The sequence below is a fragment of the Leuresthes tenuis genome, unplaced genomic scaffold (assembly GCF_036924035.1).
Source record: "Leuresthes tenuis unplaced genomic scaffold, fLeuTen1.0.hap1 SCAF_3, whole genome shotgun sequence".
Lineage (NCBI taxonomy): Eukaryota > Metazoa > Chordata > Actinopteri > Atheriniformes > Atherinopsidae > Leuresthes > Leuresthes tenuis.
In genome coordinates, this window is record NW_027325357.1 from 9,304,359 (window position 1) to 9,324,050 (window position 19,692).

At 37.5% G+C, this 19,692-nt stretch overlaps 2 protein-coding genes and 1 long non-coding RNA gene across 6 annotated transcripts in view; all 3 read right to left on the reverse strand.

Moving 5' to 3' along the window:
• The window catches only part of tead3b (TEA domain family member 3 b), a 32,297-nt gene extending 30,492 nt beyond the window's left edge, over positions 1-1,805 (reverse strand). For all 4 annotated transcript variants that reach the window (XM_072381703.1, XM_072381704.1, XM_072381705.1 and 1 more), the window contains exons 1-2: positions 1,633-1,805; positions 1,182-1,300 (exon numbers count right to left, since the gene is read on the reverse strand). The gene's annotated coding sequence lies outside the window, so the exon portion shown is untranslated. The remainder of the gene's footprint in view (positions 1-1,181; positions 1,301-1,632) is intronic.
• A 2,854-nt stretch (positions 1,806-4,659) lies between these two features.
• Positions 4,660-11,836, reverse strand: LOC140304102 (tubby-related protein 1-like). The gene is made up of 10 exons (XM_072383100.1): positions 11,722-11,836; positions 8,480-8,617; positions 8,112-8,282; positions 7,958-8,040; positions 7,663-7,827; positions 6,852-6,964; positions 6,657-6,765; positions 6,479-6,577; positions 5,432-5,603; positions 4,660-5,129 (listed from the first exon to the last, which is right to left on the reverse strand). The coding sequence occupies exons 2-10, from the start codon at positions 8,523-8,525 to the stop codon at positions 4,996-4,998; spliced, it is 1,092 nt and encodes a 363-aa protein (XP_072239201.1). The 5' UTR covers positions 8,526-8,617; positions 11,722-11,836; the 3' UTR covers positions 4,660-4,995.
• A 148-nt stretch (positions 11,837-11,984) lies between these two features.
• LOC140304103 (uncharacterized) lies at positions 11,985-12,341 on the reverse strand. Its single transcript, XR_011915231.1, has 2 exons — positions 12,207-12,341; positions 11,985-12,060 (listed from the first exon to the last, which is right to left on the reverse strand). It is a non-coding gene; the product is annotated as an uncharacterized lncRNA (long non-coding RNA).
• Between the last annotated feature and the right edge of the window lie 7,351 nt (positions 12,342-19,692).

Consider the following 19,692-nt stretch of genomic DNA (forward strand, 5'->3'; position numbering starts at 1 on the left):
GGTTAACTGGTTCTTCTGCTTATCGTCACCAACTTGACAGACTGCATTCTGCTGTTTAGTCAAACCTGTTGCCTGTCAGTGATTCAACTGTGCCGCTCAAGAGACATCATACATTTGGGATCCTGTCTTTTACATGTTCTCATCTGCTAAAAACACCAAACTCTGCCAAAGTCTGCATATGTGTGGCGCACACAGGCTGAGAGCAGGTGTAGCCTGAGGTTGGATTCGTATAATCAAACAATTAGCCTGCCACATATCCCTGCATCTCAAATCCTCACCTATGAATTATGTACTTAGAAGGACTTTGCAGAGTATCATCACATGCCCCGTTTTGTTGGCTTAAAACAAAACAAAACAAAAAAAATCAAGACAGAAAGAACAAGACTGAGTACATAACGTAGATTTGTTAGATGGTCTCCATCGGTAAATAACAACCTCATATCAAGAAAAAAGTCCAATTCAAAGTTATAGCTTAATGGAGCATAAGTCATAAACACACTGAACATTTTGTAGCTATACATTTGTGCTGGTCTTCAAGTGAAGCTCTCATAATGTCTGAGAGGTTTTTACATGAATGTAGTTTTTCTAGCAGCCAACACTTATTTCACGTGGACTCAGTTTCTTGAAAACTGACCACAAGACAAGTATCTGACACCTCTCATTAAGGATCTTTGAGAAAAAATCGTAAGATAAGCCAGAAGGTTGGACATCCAAAATGAAATACTTTCTGTTGAAGCAGAAATTATTTTAGTTTTCAAAAGTGTAGCTGCTGGATGGTGAAATCATGTGATAATTTTTTTTCAAAGTCTTTTAATTGTATCATTGGTAACTCCTAATCTATTCTCTGGTAATAACTTTACACTACATATTGTTTTTGCAGTGTTTGCTGTGCGTGTTCACGAATAAAACCTGTTGAAAATATATCATTATTCACTAATTCATAAGTGTTTTACAAGAGTTGCGTTGTCCATTCAGCTTTAAACGTCGATATTGCCGAGAGAAACTAAAGAGAAAGTAAGAGCAGCAGATAGAAATCTGTGCTGAGGTTTGTTTTTCTTCTTCTTTCTAAACCTAAAACTTGAACTATCTTGGTGTCTACTGGAGTAAACTCCTCTGTACTTCTTGTTTAATAAAGTCTCGTCTGGGTTTAAGTGCGCTGACAGATCAGGATCTTGTCTTACCTCTGGGATGCAGAGGTCCAAACCAGTCTGAAGTTATTCCTCCAAATTGTTTTGCCGTCTCTTTGTGCCACTTGGTATAACTGTTCCTCAAGGCTGGAATTGTTGGATCCAGGTATGAACTGTGCGAGACAAAAAACAAACATATTGGCCGAACTTTCTTCTGTCATGAGAGAGGCTTTTTTTCTTTTTTATAAAAGTGGGTGCCAATGAGCGGGCTACCAGTGGAAATATGATTGTACAGAGCCTGTCAAAGATATCCCTGCACAGTGGGAAAGTCTAACACAATTGTGTATCAATCTCCACATATTTTCTTCCCTCCCAACGCAGGCAGCTCCGCGGAAAAATGTGAAAAATGACAATGATCTGAAAACTTCACCGAGACAAGCGGCATGAAAAAAACTCCCCAGTAAAGGCTGTGGACAGAAAGAGGGAACATTTAGGGAGAACTTACCTTTCTTATTCTGGCAGTCACCTTTTTCTTCTCAGTGAGACCAGCTGCTCTTTTTAGCAACTTTGTTATAATTTGGCGCGTTGTTGTTTTCCGTAATATTTCTCAGAGGTTTGACAGTATAAGTGGAATGTTAAGTATGACTTTGGTATGAAATCAACGCACTACACTGGAAAACGAAGGGGGAGGGGGAAAAAAGACGTTTCAAGGAGGAGCCACTGGTGCGCGTCAATCAACGAGCTCGTGGGGCAGTGACTGCGCTGCAGGCCCCGCCCATAATACATCTGAGCACTGATTGGAGCTTCCTGACTTAAAAACCTGTCCGACAGTGCGCACTTAGACCAATATGGTACTGTTAAAGGTAAGGAAAATGTAGAGGCACTTTTTAGAGCAGATCTGAAAAACCGAAACCATGTTTTAAAGCTTTTGTAGCGTTAATAAAGACGAGAAGCAAAAGAAAAAAAAGAAAACGGTCCGAACTGGATTTAGAAATCTTAAAAAGGGTGTGGAACTATATCCCTGATCACAACCTGTATATAACATGAACTTATGTAAGATAAAGAGGGGCACAGTGTAAAGTCAATAAATTCAGATGCAGGAGATGAAAATCAAAAGGGATAATAACCAAAGGTCACATATTCATTCAGAGGTTTTTAACTAGTCAGTGGCTGCTACTCCACATACATTTGAACACTTATATCTGGTCATTTTATAAGTAATCAAATTTATTTTCATTCCTAGGAGTTGAGACCACGTCTCTTTCCTGCAAAAGCAAACATTTTTGGCTGAAAAAGAGTACTACGACTGGTGACTTCACACCTTTTTACAGTACACATGATTGAAATAAAGATCAAATACAAACTGGCCATTACACTAGGTTGTTGTCAAGGATACTGGACAATAAATCCAAAGTGCAGTTCTGTTGATCTCCTCTGTGTCTCAAATTTATGGTGCTGAAAAAACAAATCAAATATAAAATGAGTTTCTGCCTAAACCATGTGAGATTTAGACTAATCTGAAGTTAAAATGACTTCCACAATGTAATGTAAGTATAAGTGTTTCTCCCCTGACGGCATCTATGTCAGAGATGTGTTGAAAATTCAGTTTTCCCCTTTGTGATGTTTATATTTCTACTGTGTGCAACTAAACACTGATAAACACTTAGAATTTTAATGCCAGTGCTCCTAATGAGTAACATTTCAGGTCAGATAGTAGAATATAAAAGTGAAAGAACGGAATATAATCTTTTTCATTTTAAACAAGGTCCATGACTGTTACTTAAAATCAAAGTGAGGTGAAGTTGTCAGACTCATTATAGATTTTAAGACTGTTTAAAGACACAAAACACAAACTTCCTTGCAGGGCTTTTATATTTGATTAAATATATCTCTGTTACTGAACCAATAGTTACACTTAAATTAAGTAGATTAAGTAGTTTCCTACAATAGATCCTAATCTTGTCCATAAAACAGCATCGTGTGTTTGTAACCTGTAGCAGAGCCATGTCACCCAAATATTCAAAGAAAATAAAGATAATTATAACACTGTCTTTATTGTATAATTTGGTATCATATTTCATAGCCTGCCTTTAAATTTTATGTAACTGTTCACTTGCAGATTTTTTTATCAGCTAAATGCAATAACTTAAACTAATTGTGCTTTATACACTGTACATTGATACACTCTCATTGCAATTATTCAAAAGATTACACCAAAAAATATACTGAGATTTAAAAAAAACAAAAAACTCCTTCAAATGCTAGCAGTGTGTCTCACAGCCCAAATCATCTAAACACACATTTCCATCCAGCAACAGCTCCTTCTGTTGGACAACAACATGGTTGCAATATTCTAAGATCACTCCTGTGTCCTCCACAGGCACATAAAAGCACACACACTTTACACATACATGGTGTGAAAGTGACAAACTTCAACTCTATTATGTTGGCAGTTGTTTAGCTTCAAGTCATGTACCAAAAACAGATAATGGTGGAGGTGGGTCAGGGTTTGGGGTTATCGGAGGGGGGCGGGGACTCACCTTACTGCAGCTGTTCAAGAAGAGTCGCCAGCTTTGGGCTTCATTTATTCTGCGAGTTTGAACAACTGCCTGAGCAGGTTCAGGCAGAAAACAAACCTCTCACTTACTCCAAAGGCCCTTAGTTCAAACAGGTTTTGCATCCTGAGAGAAGCGCCTCTCGACATGTCAGGCAACTGCTGAAGAAGCGCGTGGGTGTCTCTAAAACCTACTACTGGAATCTGTCTGATTATCTGCCAGCTGCCTGCTCACAGCAGATGATTCAGTCGTAAAGCATACTTTATAGCTGCTGTGACAGATAAAAAAAACCTTGTGGATGGGATTTCACCTATATGAAAAATATATTTATGCAATACAGATAAACATAACTTAAATTTAATTAACATGCATTGATACAATAAGCACAGAAATGCAACAAAGGCAATGTTCAGGAAAGGACAGGAATTTTACAAAATTCTGACCAAAATCATATAAATAGAAAAACCAACACAAACTCAAACTCACAGACCACGTTATCTGAAATGGGCACATAACTAGACTGAATCATCACATGTGAACAATAACTAAAACTAAACACACTTCTTTCAATATGTTACACTTCTTCTATGCATGTCACTTTAAAAATACCTGACACCTGAAACTGTTTCCCTACATTTGGAGAGTCCATTGAGTAAGACAGCTGTTATAAGCTTCACATAAATATAATATCATTAGTTATGCTTTCAGAGTAACAGTGTAGCGGCACGGTCAAACGGCGTAAGTCAAAATAAAACCAGATTTTTGCCGTAAAGAAAACAGGTGTTCTCATGATGACCTACATTTGTGTGTTTGCATTTCACAGTAAAATGTGACACAAAAAAATGGAGACATTTTGAAATCGGCCCTACACAGGAACACATTACAATCCAGAACAACAAAGTAAAAACATGAAGTCAAAAATCTTTAGATGTCGACATTCTTTCATCACCATCACTGAGGTTTACCATCATCCCTTATAAACCTGACAACTCTCCACTCACTGGAGTCCTTTGGAGTCCTTTGTGTTGTTTTTGTGGTCCACACAAATTCAGATTTTTCCATTAAAAATAGAAAACACAACTCTCCTGTGCCATGCTGTGCAAAATCAGATGATACCATAAGAGTGAATTAGTTCCTGGAGGTGTCATCACTTGCTCATAAAAAAGGTATGGTTGAATTCAAGTAGCCATCGCTAGTTAGCGCCAACAAACTCAGGGAGTGTTGGCAAGTCTAAAGACATGAGTCGGTCTGATGTTTGCGAGTGCTTGTTGCATTCTGGTTTCAGTCTTAGTAAACAGCTGAAGACCTTTGTTTTATTCACAGGCAATTTTGCCATCAAAGCTGGAGAGTGCGATGGCAAAGGCCTGCACGGCACACATGGGGTAGTTGTAGTCCAGCGTGAAAATGTCATCAGCTATTCGTCCAAATTGCATCACGATGTAGTCCACTGGAAAAAGAAAAGAATTGTTTGGAGGGAAAAATAGGTAGGGATATACAGATAGTTACTCAAAAGTGCTTAATGAGAAGCTGATTGTTCAGTGATTGTCCACGGTTTACTTATTTATTTAAATTTCATTACTGTCAGACAAAACTTAAGAGAAAGTACATCCAAGTAATCAATTTTTTCCATCTAATTTCCTTTTTGTCTTGCCAGCAAGCTGCTTTGTATTTCATTGTCCGAACACATCATGTAGTTGTGAAGAAACAGGAGTACATCCCCCAATAGACAGATAGATAAAGAGTACTCACAGTCTTTGTTATGAACTATCTGGAAGTTCTTGATGGAGGCCTGGGTGACTCTGCCATTGAAGTTCAGCACATGAGACGCTGTGTCTTCATTCCACACAGGTGTCTTGTTGCGAAGCTCAATCATATTTTCCATTCTTCTATTCTGGTACCTTATTAACAAGCCGTCACAATCCTGTGTATGATTGGCAAAACAAAAATCAGTGAACACCAACAAAGATCAATATGATTTTACCAATCGGCTTTCTGTTCTCGTAGTTATCGTGGCTGATCTTCTACATGCAGACATGAAAGCAGAATAATGTGCTACTATTTAAATGTAATGTACTGTAAATGTTCATATTATTCCCTTGAAATATACAATAATTGGGCCACAAGAGGGAGCATCCCTCATTCATTCACCCTTGCAATTCCCCTCATGTATGTATGACGGTCACTCCAAAAGCTTTGGGTCAAGTTTCTGCTTGCTGTGAATCTGGTCCAGCAGCAGGAACCAACATCTTTTCAGTTTCTGTTTTTTATGCAAAAAGGGGCATTGCTTTTGTTCTTCACCTCAACACTTGTGTGGTTTTATCTGAAAATGTTCTTGGTTCTCGGACTGTGGTAACTGCAGACTGGAAGGGCTTTGATATCTTTTTATAGCCTTCATTCGTAGGACTAAGTTGGCTTAATCTTCAGATCTTCAATCAGTTGCTCCCAGGGTTGTTAAGTGTTACCACAAGGTTTGACAAGTCAAAAAATGTATTAAGCTCCGAAACTGTCAGCTGATGACAATTACATAATGCGTTAATATAGTTGTGAGACTTTACAAGTAGTAGTAGCTGCCAAACTTGTACTCATGCCACAAAATGTTCTATACTTATAAAATTCATGAAATGAAAGGTAACACTGGATAACTTTCGATGGGAAGTTCAGTTTTCTGCAAGGATTTTATGTCCTAATCATTTCAAAATGTAAAACATGTGACAAGCTGTTTGCATGTGATTGCATGTATTTCCCCTGCTTAGTCAGTGTTGTCTGTTATTCTACTGTATTAACAATGCCTCTTACATTTCTTGGTCTCAGTGGGACTCTTTCATTGTCCTTATTCATTCCTGGTATGACGACTGTCATCCTTCTTGGTCCTTTCATTCCTAAGACATTTGTTTCCTGAGATGGAAAAAAGCCAGTTCTGGATAAATGAAGGGGTTTTCTATCAAAGTATTCTATCAGCTGGGAAATTTCTTACATAGATGATGCCTGCTAATTCTTGCCGTGCGTTGGACAGATCTGGAAGAGCTCTTTCTGGATTCAGAGCATTGTCAAATACGGTAAACTTAGTCCCCATCAAATTTGATCTGGGTAATGGAAACAGAGAATTAATTACAGCAAATCATTTTAATGGGAGAGAATGTTTACTGCTTTGGAATAAAATGCAGCGTACCTCAGTTTTCCGACAAAGTTCTCACCACCTCTTGATAAATCTGTGGCATCAATGGAGATGAGGTAATTTGAAGTTGCACTTTTCTTTCTTTTCCTCCCAGCCAAAAGGAACGTCTGCCAAGAAGAAGGACAAAGACAAGCAGACGTGTCAGATTACAACAAATTGTTGTATGTTGATTATCCTGTTGATCTTGGTCTATATGATACTGTTAAATTATGTAAGTTGTAAAATCAGTACAGGATGAAAAAAGTGGACAGATTGGCTTGCTTAAAAGAAGACCAGAACAAGATGCTACTCATAAAAATCAAGCTGATGCCAAAATTTATCCAGCTGCTGTGTTTTTTTCAAAGCCCTCCCTCAAAGCTACCTTTCCTTAAGCACTATTACTGGCCCATCTTAAGAATAATTTGAGGCCTCCCTTTGGTTACAGTTGCTATATATTACTTAGGCAACGATCTAATAAGATTTTACTGCCAAAGAGATCTTGGTCAACTAATAACAGGCTCAATCTTACTTCCTCACTTTGGTCCTAACCCTTTATTTTTTTAGGCATAAGGTGTCCCATTTCTTTTGAGAATCAGAAAGCAGTGATTTCAAGGCCTTCCGCCAAAGGGTTGAGAGCCTTTCGGTCCATTAGATGCCCACTATTCTTTGATCTACAAAACAAATAGGGCACCTACCCTACAGTACCTGCAAGAATGGAAAATGGAGGGGTAATGTCAAGTGGTAGCACATGTTGTAACTTTCCATCACTGCGGAGAGGCTATTGCCACTTTGTATGAACTTACAAACTTGGCAGAATGAAACTGACCTTTTTTTCATTGTCTAGATGAAGGTAATAGAGAGGGTACAGGCTCTTATCCATCCCTCTCTGGTCCCGAGTCACTCTGCATTTGACAGTCACACCCTGCGGAGCTGGCTGCATAACAAACTCCTCCAAGTTGTCAAATTCAATCTCAGGTGAAGGAGATCTCTCCTGGTCAAGAGCAATGAATAAGCACATTTTTACGACACGGCTAACTCTAAATTAGATCAAATATTCTCTTGCCTGTGTAACAGGACATGAAGTGGCTAAAATGTTCTAACTTGAAGGAGATTTGAGATACCTTTTTCTTTTTGCCTTTGCCCTTCTTCTTTTTAGACTTTTCTTCTTTTTCTGATTCAGATTCATCACTCTCTACTGCCTTTCCTGAAGGACACAAAAAATATGTTACATACTTGTCAAGCTTGAGCAGAGAAAGAGGTTCGTCGCAAACTTGCCTTTTTTCTTTGACTTCTTGTCTTTGTCCTTGTCTTTGTCCTTGTCTTTGTCCTTGTCTTTGTCCTTATCAGTCGATGTTTGAAACATGGATGCAGACCCAGAGGTGGATTTCTTTTTGGATTTGGTTGACTTTGTCTCTTCTTCAGTGTCATCACTATCTGACTTGGCAGCTGCTCAGTAAACAAGGATTTTAGTTGAATTTCATACATTTGGAAGAAATCACACTAAGCTACTATGACTGTGCTGTACATCCAGGCAAACAAAGCTTATTGTCTGTAAAACACTGTGACAAATGTATTCTAAATTCAAGAAAGATATGAAGTAAAATGAGACTAACTATACAGGTCAAGATCGTGCATTTAATCACCTTTTTTTTTGCTTTTCGAGTCTTTGTCTCCATTTATCATGAACATCGAAGCTGGTTCTTTCTTCTTGTCCTTGTCCTTTTCCTTTTCCTTTTCCTTCGACTTGGACTTTTTTTCTTTCACATCAGAATCTTTGTCCTCTGAGAAAAGAAAAACAAGTAGAATAGAAAATGTTATCTAGTGTAATGTAATCTGTTTTAAAAGTGATAAACTCGAGAATGGCTTGAGCATACAGTGAGGAATGTAACCAATTTTTCAAAAAGAAATAATGGGAAGCTCTTTTTTTTTTACAGAAGACTTGGAGATCAGTATGGAGTTGGAGCCAAACAAATCAAAATTCTAATCAATTAACTTACAACACTGGAGAGTGAGACAGATGTTTAAAGCAGAACTAATTTTGAGCATGCGCCCTTGGTTTTGTGTACTCTCACTCGAGACATTTGCTCTTGCTGCTTCCTGCAGCTGTTTTGTCAGATTTTGACAGCTTGAGAATGTAAGGAGAATTCAGGTCTAGACAATATTTTTCCATATTTGGATGACATTTCTATTTGTGTCATATTTTTACAGTCTTTGAGAAAGATGTCATTGAAACACACTTGGATGTAGACTGACATCACATGCATGTAATCTATTTCTGCTCTCAGCTTATGTTCACATGCAAAGGTACATGCTGGTAAATCTCACACTGCAAGACTTGGATGGAGAAGAATGCCAAATTCCTGGCTCAAATTAGTGGCAGGTTTTGTGTCCTCAAAACATCGATTACACCCACGATACTGTCATCACTTGCTACAATAGTGAATCTGTCCCAACATGCCCTCACATCTAAACTTGGTAATAAACTTGTGCCCTCTGTGTGTTTCTGGCAATAATAACGAACTTTAGAAATATAAGTACTTGGATTAGTAGTATTGTTATTAACTCTTTTTAGTGGTTTGTCTACACGGTGATAACACCGTATTAAAGTTCTTTGCCAAAACCTTGCCATTTAAAGGTGAAGCATGTAGCATTAAAAAAAAACAAAACTACTGGGTGTCAGTCTGGAGAAAACTGAAGGAAAATCAAAAGTTAAATTTAACATGGAGCACATACAATACCTCATAGAGTCATAAGTCATAAGGTAAAAAACAGCTTATGTGTCTATTCAACCAAAGTAGGTGGAGTAAAACCTACAGTAAAATTTCATTCTATCCAACGGTTGAATCTTAAACCTGAAATAACTGCTCGTGGGCACTTGGGGATAAAAAAATCTGTGAACACAACACCACCATGCAATTATATTTTTGGTTGATAAGATAAATGTATTAGCAAAAAAGTAAAATTTCTGGCCATCACTCTCAACTCTGTTCCAAGTCTCGAAGGAAATATCTGGGAATTTAGCTCCTCTTTGCTCAACAGCTTGTTGCTAACTGTGTCTGTTTCACTGTATGTGGTTGAACTGTTAGCATGCAGTTGAATTCAGAGCTTTCAAACTGTGAAAAAATGTTCTGCGGCACCTGAAAGCAACACTACAACAGCAAACCTGTATCAAACCATAATCAATGAATCAATACTTAGGTGATATTTAGTGATAATTAATTTATATCTGAGCACTGATCATTTATTTAAACTCAAGTCAAAAGACACAAAGAGTTGTAACTCTGAACAATGTGACGGTCTTGAATCGATGATTAGCGACATTAGTGACGATGCTGTTTGGATAGACTAAATGAATACATAAAGGTACAGGTACATTGCATTTCAGGATTTTAGAATTCACTAGCACTTATCAATTTGCACGAAACACAAAGTACAGCTTACACAAATTTAATTCAATATTAGACAATTAGTTATTTAGAAACATATTCATAAAATTAACATTTGATCTGGTAATGGCAATAGATAAATCAATGATTATTGACATTAGATAATCAATTACATTCTATGATGGCATTAAAACAATTCAGCACCAGTGAAACAAAAAAAGATAAGTCACAGCAATCCATCAAGCATGAATGTGTGGCTGAAAATCAACAGTATTTCAAGTAATACTAAACAAAAATGTTGTAGATATTGGCAAGATATTTTGCACAATTTGTTGTGAGATAAGCTAGTAGGCTTCAACCTCTGTGAACAACGAATATCTACAACATTACACAGCAATCATTACACTAGTTGTTGGATCATTTCTGCCTGTGTAAAGTAATAAATCGACCTGTGTTGCATGACTAACCCTTGTTTACTAAAGCCGGGCTGTTAGCTGGGCTAAAAATACCCACATCCAAGTGGAAGCTAAGAATGACAACTATATGAACTAAAAAACCACATCCTGTTTGAGAACGTCTTCTCACATTTCCCTGTCATTCCACTTCTCAGTTTAGAAAATATAAATGATCTAAATCATACAAAGCATTCAGTTTCATAATTCATTTATCCGTGATCTTTTCAGGTAGCATAGCAAGTTCATTAATTGTGAAAGTGTTCCTCAGTTTAAACACAATTTGCTCCAAAACTTCTATAAAAAGTGAAAGTGCAAGTCTAACAGACTGACTCAATAGTTGTAATTGATGATTATTTGTCTATTCTTATTTCTAATTACATTTTCCACAGTTGATTACTTAGGTTTAAACTGCTGCCTTAACTGTTATGTTTTGTTGCTCTTGCTGCCAACTCGGTATTTCCACTCACTCACCATTACACAGTAGAATCATCTAATCCGCTTACATGCACTCTGGTCATATAACTGTTGTTTTAAGCACTGTTAGCAGAGTTTAGCACTGTTGAATCACAGCAAGAAAATTCCAGGTTTCCGCTAACAGTCCAAAGACATATTGGATTAATCGGTGACTCTTAACAGGCCGTAAGTGTGTTTCTTTCTGACTCCAGCCCCCCCCCCCCCCCCCCCAACTCTCTACAGGATGAAGATGGCATATGCTGTAAAGATTTTGATGGCAGCAGTAAAATACTTTCAGCGGAGATGAAGGTATTTCACTGTATTTTGGATTAAAGTATGTGGCTTTTTAATGTATTCACCAGTAGTTTACTGTTTATTCACAAACCTTTTGGTAAATCCACATAATTTGAAATACATAATATTACATTATATAATGAGTAATAGATAATGAGTAATCTAATGGGTCAATGCTAATGGGGCCAATCATCATGTCCATGCACTAATACAGTCTTCATCACTTTATGTCTCAAAGCCAGTGTGGTGTTGGACAAGTCTCCCAAGAGTCATGTGAGCCCTGCAGCTTAGTCTTACCTTTAGATTTAGATTTTTTCTCTTTGGCTGAACTTGCAGATGGAGAGCTATCCTTTGTTGTTTTTTTCTTTGTTTTCTTTTTAGGGGTCTCCTCCTCTTCGTCGTCATCATCGTCATCATCTGAGTCTGAACCTGAAGTAAAGTAAAACATAGTCATATTGCGTACTATAAATGGATATTTATGGGTTTTGTTTGGGGGTAGTATTAAGATTAAAGACTCACCTTTCTTTTTTTTTGGAGCACTTTTGGCTTTCTTTTTTGGCTCTTTTTCTTTTTCCTTTTCCTTTTCCGGTTCTCCTTTGTCTTTTTCTGGTTTCTTTTTCTTTACCTTCTTTCCATCTATAATGTTGAAATTTAAGGACAGAATTGGAAACACCGTGTTAGATAACAGTACAGGTAGTAAAGTTAAGAGAAACATTCAAAATATCATAATTTGTCATTTCCCCTTTTTTTGGGTGTGGGGTGTCCTTCTACAAATGCCTTACTTTGGGTAGTGGAACTGTCCTCTTCAACTACATCTTCACTTTTCTTGGTTTTTGTCTTTTTGGGTTTGGCATCAGTTCCATTCAACTTGGCCTCAGTTGTGCCGTTAGCTTGCTCCTTCTTCTTTTTTGGCTTCTATGGATTTTCTTTTAAGATGAAACAGAAATTAGTTTGATTTACGGATACGAAAAGAAAAAAACGAGCACTGAGATGACAACAACTGAGAAGAATCAAAGCTAAGACAGATAAAATATCTTGAAAATTGTATTCAAAACAGTATCAATAACTCACCATTACAAAATCAGAAATGAAGGAAAGCGAGGGGAAGGAAGAGAATAAATGGAAGATAAAGAGAAATAATGTCATTACTATTTCTACCATTTTTAAATGATTAACATACTAATTCTCCAATTGTGATTAAATAATTCAGATAATATTTGATCTGTTCTGTAAAAACAGTCACAAGGCAAAGCTGCATGTTGATGCGTGCAAGGATGTGATGCACACAGATTTCTGCCTTCTAGAAGTGAATAATCCTTTACTATGTTTAGTAATACCGCACCGTCACACACTCACACTTACAAAAACAACAAGTTAACAGGTTTTTGTAACCAGTTTATGTAAGTCTCTTTGTTGGCCAACCACTGAGTACAAAGAAGGAAGCTTGAAATAAAAACATCAAAGTGAACACACCAAAGTCTTAGTTTTACCTTTACTTGTGATGTAATACAAAATTTCACGCTTTAAGTAACAACAACACCTGCTTAGAATCCTGGAAGATTAAAAAAGGAGCTAAAAGGTGTTGGAAATGTAAGGAAAATGTTTAAGACACATCTCCTGATATCTTACTTAAATAATAATGATAATTGTTGTTGTAAAATTATGTAAAATAATATCAATATAACATTTTGTGTTCATTCAGTTCATAACCATGTATCCACTTGTCACTCTAGATTTATGGTTTACAACATAAGCCTCTGTCAGGGTGAGTCTAGACAGAGGCTTAAGGTAAAGTCCAAAGGGGTCCCTGAACCCACGACCCTTATCATCTTTGGACAACATCCAACAATATGCTCTTACAAGAACTTGCTGATGTGATATTTTCAATATATAATGATTTTCACACAAACTGTTAAATACCTCCTGGGTATCAGAAACAAAAACATAACCCTCATGCTTTCACTAAACAGCTCATAAGTGATATTTATATGACAGCTACCCCTTTGCAAAATGTCGCTGTCCAAGTCACAGGGAACGAGGGCAGTGTGATTGCAGCCGGTGGAAACAGTGGAGGTAATCCTATTAGTTGCAGATCCTGGATCCATGAACACCTATTTGTGTCCACAGAAAATCCAAACTCAGAGTAACGTGACTTCTAATGTAGTTGGACAATGTCCTATTCTCATGAGCTGTCAAGAGTTTGCTTACATAATTACTTAATTTGACATAATGATAATAATGAAAAAAAATACTCTTCTATCTAGTCTCTGACATATAACATTTTAAATAGTTGGTTATTATAAATTGATTCATTAAAAAAAATACACCTGAGAAACTACTTTTGAAGTCACTTTTTAAGCTGATGTACACTGTGCATCACTCAATTGTTGAAATTTATTAAGAATAGTCAGATTTACTCAAACAGACTGATGGAACTATTATCTAATAGGATCTCATGCCATATCTGCTTTTATGTGAAGATGAAAAGGTTAATTCCATGTTGACAAGTATGATGATAACAATAAAAACATAATCTTAAAGTAAATGCATAGAAGAAAATTACATAACAAACGTTTGCAGTTGCATTTCGTTTGGATGTCACCGCAATAGGCAGGTTTTCTGATTGCCTTCAGTTCCTTGTGCATGGTTTTGGGGCTGTATTGTTAAGCAGATGAGCTCTAAAACTTTTTAACCATTGCTAAACAAATCAAAGCCAAGTACAAGGGTGACCCATGTTACCAGCATGGACAATTTCAAGATTTTAAGTCATGCACAAATATTATCCCTGGTGGATAACCCATCCCTTCAGTGGTTTACTTCTCATGTAGACATAGAGCAGTGACCACAGAAATGGGCCAACAATTAATTTCTACACAGTCATTGCCCCAAATGCCTTAAGTTCAAACCTATCAAGTTTAGGTATTTCACATCAAACAGAAATTCAGAGACCAAAGACATTCTCACAAATGCCCAGAGCTCCAACTCTAAACTTTGCATGGATAGTCCCAACAGAAAATAATGTTATGCAAACAGCAAAAAAAGCTTATTTTTTAATTTGTGGGATGTCAGAGGTTCAACTCTTGAAGTACCATTTGATGTAATATACAAGCAGTTAAATAATCAATGAAAACACATTTTTCTAGAACAAATTCTAAAAGAAAAGAAAATGTCCACAAAATCCCAACCTTCCTTTACCTTCTCTGCAGACATGGTGTATCCTCCAAATTCAGCTGCTACTTTTCAATGGTTTGAAAATTTCAAAAAGCCGGGTTCTCAAGGGAGATGATGAAAGAATGAGAAAGCCCTGTACTCACTGCGTCTCCATCAGCAGAAAGTTGGTAATAGGATTTATGTGTAAAGCCATCTGCTCTGCAGAAACACGTCAACGGGAGAAACCAAGGCAGACTTGGGAGGAGGGATAACACTCGTTTATCATAGCTGGTCACCTTTCAGGCAACTCATTTTCAAAGTTTTGTGTACAGGGTACTCATGAGAGTTCCAGCTCAGCGCGAAAAAATGCTTCACATTTCATCCACTAAACTGTATGGGTCCAGCAGCCAACAGCACATGTGCTCACAGTTTCAAAAATATACTGAGGAAATGGGATTTTTTTAAATTTATCTTTCATTAGCTCTACCGAGGCCCGTCAAACATCTGTCGGAGAAAACCAGAAGTCCAATCTATAACCTCGTGTGTCCTGCGGCACAAACAATGAAAAATAAATGCGATCATTTCAACAAAACCTTCCTTGTAAACTACAGAGGTCAGACTGTTATTTTGTTATCTCAATCACTTGGTTTTACATGTGTGATCTGAAAAAAAGCTGCCGCAACAATGACTAAAAATATTTCCCAGAGCTAACCAGAAAAAGATCAAAAGATATTCAATCAAATATATTAGAAGAGTAAAACAGCCAAAGTCAGAAAAAAAAGACTGAACAGCCAAATTTGGGTAATTGGTAATATACGTCAATGGATGAATGGACAATATACTTCAAACGACTTGACCAAAATACATTTCCAAGCCACGAGCTATCATCTTACTGCAATTCAGCTTTTATAAACGTAATTTTAAAAAATGACTAGTGCACAGAACAGGAAGTCTTGGGTCTCATATCCGTTACACTCAAAGTCTAAAAACTCTGCCCGACTGTCATCAGAGGAAACCAAGTGGGCCCCAAGGCTGGAGCACTGTTGACTCGACTCTTATCCCTCCCTGCATGAAAGGCTTTTTATTCAGAGGCCGTAGTTTATTTGAAGGAGGAACTGCATGAGCAGCCACAACGTATAACAGAGGGATTACAAAAGACAGAAGGAGAGTCACTTTGTTCTCTGATAAAGACTGCAACACTTAGATTGTTGTATTGTTGTTCTAAATCTCACATATTTTTAGATAATGTCAACAAATGTACACAAGCAGTCATAGACTTCAGTTGTGTGAGACGAAATTCGTATTTCAACAGGTCATGTAAGGTTTGGGAAATGAGCATAAGCAGGACTGCATGACAGCAAGACAAAAAGCTTTCCCTTGCTACTTACTATTTTAACACCACTTGGCTGGGACCAGCGGAAAGAGGGTGTGGTAAAGTACTTATACCCCTTCAGAAAACCACAAAGCTTCATGTAGGACTAATGGAGGGCATAAGGACGATATAGTATATATATATATATATATATATGTACTACTATATATATATATATATGAAAAGAGTTTGAAAGAAAAAATGTTTTTGATCTATCTATCTATCTATCTATCTATCTATCTATCTATCTATCTATCTATCTATCTATCTATCATCTGTGTGCTGGTCTCCATCCAGCTAGCTACCACTTGGCTCCACAGAAACCCTGAAGCTCACATGGGAGGGAGTCACATGACCTAACTTCTAAGAGGATTTTAAACAAAGCAACAAGTTCCCCCATCCACCACCAAACAACCAGGATGCTCTAACCCTTCATCTGGGATTACTCTAATCAGGTGTTCACCATCTGTGAGTATTTCTAGTTTTTTTTTCTGTACATAACATAACTGTCGGACTCTGTAAGAAATATATTTTAGTTATATCTAAATAAAAAAAATACAACAATTCTGGTCAAACAACAGATCTTTCTATTTGTATCATGACACCAGAATCTAAGAGTGTAACAAACAACCTCACAAGACCTCACATAAATAGGTGTAAAACGCTTTTGATGAGTATATAAAACATATAAAGACGGGTGATGCAGGGAAGTCCATTTAGTCTTTTGCATTTGTTTACTTTATCATTATAAGTCCAAAAAGATGTAAGAAAATCATAAAGAAAGTGTGATTTCTACAGTCGGCCACCAGATGCTGCTGTACCTCAGGAGACAAAAAAAGAATGAGTGAGGCAGCTGTGAGGCACCAGGGGGCACATGGAGATACTGTGACATAATTCCCCCTTATATGCTTCATAAAATGACAGACTCAAACTCAACTATAATGGAAGACGTGTATCACAACAACAAAGAATATCTATTTATTAAACAGGGCGATGTACCTCCTTATCCTGCTCAGGTCCAATCTGGTTGCATTCTGAGAGCTCACAGAGGAGTGAAGTAATCACAGCTGTAGTGAGCAAGTACACGTGAATGGAAATAAAGACAGAAAATGTGTTTTGTAGTTTTATAAGGCCACACTCTGTGTACTCTGCATTGCCGTTCTGTTCATGCAGTCCAGACTAATGGCTTTGTTGGCATTTCTGCTAATGCTTGACAGTAACATGGCAGTTGGCAGGCAGCCTAAGGAAGGCCAGTGACCTCAAGGGAGCTGCAGTGAAGCCATCGTGATCTTAAAGAGACAGAAACCATAGTGCGTCCAGTCTGTTTTCTTGTTATTTATGTTTTATTACTCAGAGCAAGATGGTAAACATTGTTGCAGCAATGAAAACCAGCAGAACGGAGTTTACCAGAGCGGCTGTAAAACCAGTTCTTACAACACCAAGAACTGTAACAACAAGCCTGAATGAAATGAAAACACATCCATCAAAGTTATGATGAGATGGGGACCTTTCAAAGCAGTTGTGCAAACACAAAGCCAGGAAGAATGATGGTAAATACATAAAGATAGAAACTTCATTGGCAGTGACCTGTGTTTGAGGAGGGCTATGATGGCGATTAGAGTTTAGGGTTTAGAACAAAAACTGCATGTTGGTGAGGACGGGATCCTGGTGGCACTGTAAAGCTGTGTGGGAATCATCAACTCAGAGAGGGCATAAATCTCAGGAAGCACAAACAGTGAATACGTAAAAGGAAAAACTTGGGTGAAAAGAACATTTCCCCAAAGGAAGGAACATCCAAGATAAGGGTAAGGGTACAAAAGAAAACAATGGGAGGTTAAAAACAGAAAAAAAATAGTTACATGCTTTGTACATTCAGTAGAATAAAACTCACAGATTGCATGATTAAACATCAAATCCATGTTCAGACTCCACACTGTACAATTAAATAAAGATGCAACAAGTTTGATGTTTTATATAAATCCTCAGAAGCTGGTTCTGAAGCTGGTACTGTACTGTTTAGATTATATATATTTTTAAGGTGACAAAAAAAAATCTTAAATTTGTAATTTGCCAAATCTGTCAAACCTTTTTTCAACAGACACAAGAAAAAATAAAATGATATTCTACAATGACTAACATCATTGTATTCAAACAAATCTACATTTCGAAACCAGCAACACACTCAAAAAAAGTTGGGAAAGAAGCAAAGAAAGATAAAAACGTTTATAGAACACAAGTAATAGTATTCTGGAAAATGCCCCAATCAGCAGATTGATTAGAGACAGGCAAAGGTGTCAGAATTGGGTATAAAATGAGCATCCATTAAAGGTGGATATTAGTCTTTGCCAGCAAGGATGGGTGGTGGCTCATCACTTTGTGTCAAACTTGGTCAATGAATCACTCATCAGTTCAAAGATATATTTCTACAAGCATTGTAAGTGTATAATGTCATGAAAAGATTCAGGGAGTCTGAGGAGAGTACAAAAACCCCCCACTGATGGTTAACCTTCAAGCTCTAAGATGACACTGCATGAGAAACCATCCTGTCCCTGTCATCAGTCTAACTACATGGGTTTGGGACTACCTTTGAAAAGTATTTGCGCTCTGCTGCGTCAAGAAACGTAACCTGAAACTGTTACACAATAAAGAAGTCGTATATCAAATCTGTGCAGAAACACCAAGCCTCTGGACACGAGTTAAGCGCAGATGGATAGAAAAACAGTGGGTTAAAGTTTGTGGTCAGATGAGTCCACGTTTCAGCTTTTGGAGAGAACTGAAATCTGTACCATACCAAAGATGAGAAATAACCTCTCAGGCTGATATAAACAAGAAAGTGAAAAACAGCATATTTGATGGTAAGGGGGTGCATCAGTGCCAATGGCAACAAATGAAACAAATGTTTGCCCCAAAGGCTCAAGCAGCAATATGCAAAATCTAATTAAGAGCTAATTTAGAACACTCCCTCATCCACAAGCTTGTCTGGTGTCTTTCTCTTTATTATAAAGTCTTCTGAGCTACAGACTAATGGATCACATTATGACTGTAAAACATCTAGGATATTGCTTTCTCTAATAGGCCCACAAGACAGACAGAAATTGGAGGGGAACCAATACACAGTAATACGCTGACTGAACAGCAAGCAACTGATGATATCTTGTTTGGCTATATTTAAGTAGACTCTGATAAGGACAGTCCCAGTGGAGAGAGACCAATTAAATCCATGAAAATTCACAAACATAGATGCATGTCTTTAAGTAATTGCCCTGTTCAGATGTATGAACACATGTTAATGATGAAAATTTTCTTTGAGACAGATTTGTATAGGGGCATAATTTGACTAGACAACTTGTTCACAATGCTAACTTGCCATATACTGACGCTTGGTTTGTTGGTTTTCAATGCAGAGGATAACCCGAAGCATCCTTTTCGTAGGTACACGATTTCCAGAGCTGTAACATACTAATCAAGGGATGCGCTGTTATGGCAAGGCAAAAGAATGTTGGCAAAGCTTTCTGCAAACATGTCATGTGTCCATCCCCCTCCTTCTCCCCTACCGACCATCTTATGTGACCTGTGTCAGTTGTTGGTAACCCAGTGCTATCACCATTTACCAGTGGTACAGTTGATGGGTCAATAACTGCCTCTGAAGAATAACTGGCAATATGTGGCTCCGCAGCCACTCAGAATAGGGCTGCTAGAAAAACAACTTTGTCACCATATCTCACCAAATTTCCAAAACGTTTTTC